This window comes from Penaeus vannamei, chromosome 26, assembly GCF_042767895.1.
Source record: "Penaeus vannamei isolate JL-2024 chromosome 26, ASM4276789v1, whole genome shotgun sequence".
Lineage (NCBI taxonomy): Eukaryota > Metazoa > Arthropoda > Malacostraca > Decapoda > Penaeidae > Penaeus > Penaeus vannamei.
In genome coordinates, this window is record NC_091574.1 from 35180691 (window position 1) to 35183190 (window position 2500).

General features: G+C 29.5%; 1 protein-coding gene across 1 annotated transcript in view; it reads right to left on the bottom strand.

Moving 5' to 3' along the window:
* Nucleotides 1-291, bottom strand: part of LOC113811825 (uncharacterized) — an 897-nt gene extending 606 nt beyond the window's left edge. The window contains exon 1 of the mRNA XM_070139698.1: nucleotides 247-291. Within this exon, the coding sequence (XP_069995799.1) occupies nucleotides 247-255 (9 nt within the window). The 5' untranslated portion in view covers nucleotides 256-291. The remainder of the gene's footprint in view (nucleotides 1-246) is intronic.
* Nucleotides 292-2500: the final 2209 nt, after the last annotated feature.

Sequence of the window (2500 nt, forward strand, 5' to 3'; positions counted from 1 at the left end):
GAAGAACAGGTAAATGTTTATTTTGAGTTGTGTTATTAAAGTAACAAGATCAAACCATACGTTTGCTTATTCCCATGAAAGAATAATTAATATACATACGTCCTATTTCTTTGTCTTTCCATTTTCATTTTCATATAACAACTGGCATGTATTACAAAAGTCAATATAACTTCCTGTGTGTGAATAGATTAAGGGAAGATAGTTATCATGTGCTTATTTCACCGTAGTCAAATATTCTGACCTTACCGGGTTCATTGTCTGTTGTTTCTTGAGCTTTGTCAGCGAATGACTGGTCTCTCTATGTCTGTCCCATGCTATTTATACCAGGATGGCTAGGTAAAGCAAAGCCTAGAAGGGTGCCAGATTTTTATATTTTGTTCTTTAGTGTTACACTTAAAAGGAAACTTTTTTTCTTTACACATGACTTGTGTTTCTTAAAAAATAAAAAAGTAAAAAAAAAATCCTCAAAATTTGTTATCTTTGCACCATGTACACAGTCATAAAAATTTGTTTATATTACAATTTACAGCTTATAAGGTTTATGATTTTACTGCAGATGATTCGATGTATACACACAAACATACACACACACACTAATATATATATATATATATATATATATATATATATATATATATATATATATATATATATATATGTATGTATGTATGTATGTATGTATGTATGTATGTATGTATATATGTATGTGTGTGTGCATGCATGTGTGTGTGTATATATATATATATATATATATATATATATATATATATATATATATATATATATATATATATATATATATATACATACTTGTGTATATGTGTGCGAATTCACACACGCACATGCACATGCTTGCAGTCAAATGCATGCATAGCTTGCATTTAAGACGAATAAACCACCTTTGAAGTAAGACATTGGGAAAATAAACATGTTTCGACGCTCTACACACCCAGTACAAGCTAAACATAGATCAAAACACACAGAGAGATGCATAAACTTGTTGTTTGTAGCGTGTATGTGAGTTTGTGCAAATATGTCCTTACATGATTATGAATAAATGTATTTTTATATACATGTTATATTTTTTCCTTCTCTGAATTTATTTTTATAGGTACTAAATGTAAATAATAGTAATATAATTGGCCACATATATGATGTGTTTCTACATATATTGTACATATATGTTATCAATTGTGTGTAAATATATGTTTATGTAGTGTGAACAAAGCACAAAAACATTGTTTCATATAGGACAAGGATTTTGAAGCACAAAGCGCAGAGAATTTTTATTCCTGATAACTGTTCCTCCCCCCCCCCTTTTTTTAATACAAAACTCCGAAAGTGGACTGGTAAAAAAAAAAAAAAAAAAAAAAAAAAAGAGAGAAAAAAAATCAAGACTAGTCCATGACCAGCAATATGACAGCCAGTCTTCTTTAATAGCTAAGCTACTGTCACACCCACACGCGGCTTGGGATCTCATTGTATGCCTTCTTGCAGCTGCCATCGTCTTGCATTGGTGCAATCTCACAGTTAACTTTTTTCCCTTCTACTTTTTTGTTCTAAAATATAACTTAGTTGTTCATTTTGTTTATCCTTGATGCCCTGATTTTTTTCTTATTACTAAATTGACAGAGCAAGGAAGGTAATTAAAAAAAAGAAAAATGTAATTTCATTTGTTAGCTAACGAAATCAAAGAGGAAAATAATAAGACATTGTAAAAAGTAGTTAGCAAAAAGCCGAAAGTATTTGATAGTTTTGTAGGTATGGAAGTTATGCATGAAACAGATTTATTATTATCATTGATAGTCATTCAGTGATTCATTAATTGTCATTATCATTATACCCATCGTTATTATCACCATTGTTTTCGCAATCAACAATACCATAATTGTATCCTTCTGTTCCCTATCACTTCCAAATTTATACCAACTTTACATTAAATGATTCCTTATGGCTCAGGATAACTATAAACAGAATCATATATTTTCTCTTAAAAAAAGAAAATGATTTACACTCCCCCCCCCCCCAAAAAAAAAAAAATGATTACACGGAAGAACATGACTGCATTACAAGCAAAATTGATGGTCAAAGTGCAAGCGTTATTTCCCTTCTTCTGACAATACATTACGGAATATATACTAAATTCAATGGTAACTTATGACAACTATACTAATTTCAATGGTAACTTATGACAACTATACTAATTTCAATGGTAACTTATGACAACTATACTAATTTCAATGGTAACTTATGACAACTATACTCAAAATGGTAACTTATGACAACTATACTAGATTTAATGGTAACTTATGACAGCTATACTAATTTCAATGGTAACATTACAACTATACTAGTTTCAATGGTAACTTATGACAACTACACTAGTTTCAATGGTAACTTATAACAACTATACTAGTTTCAATGGTAACTTATGACAACTACACTAGTTTCAATGATAACTTATAACAACTATACTAGTTTCAATGGTAACTTATGACAA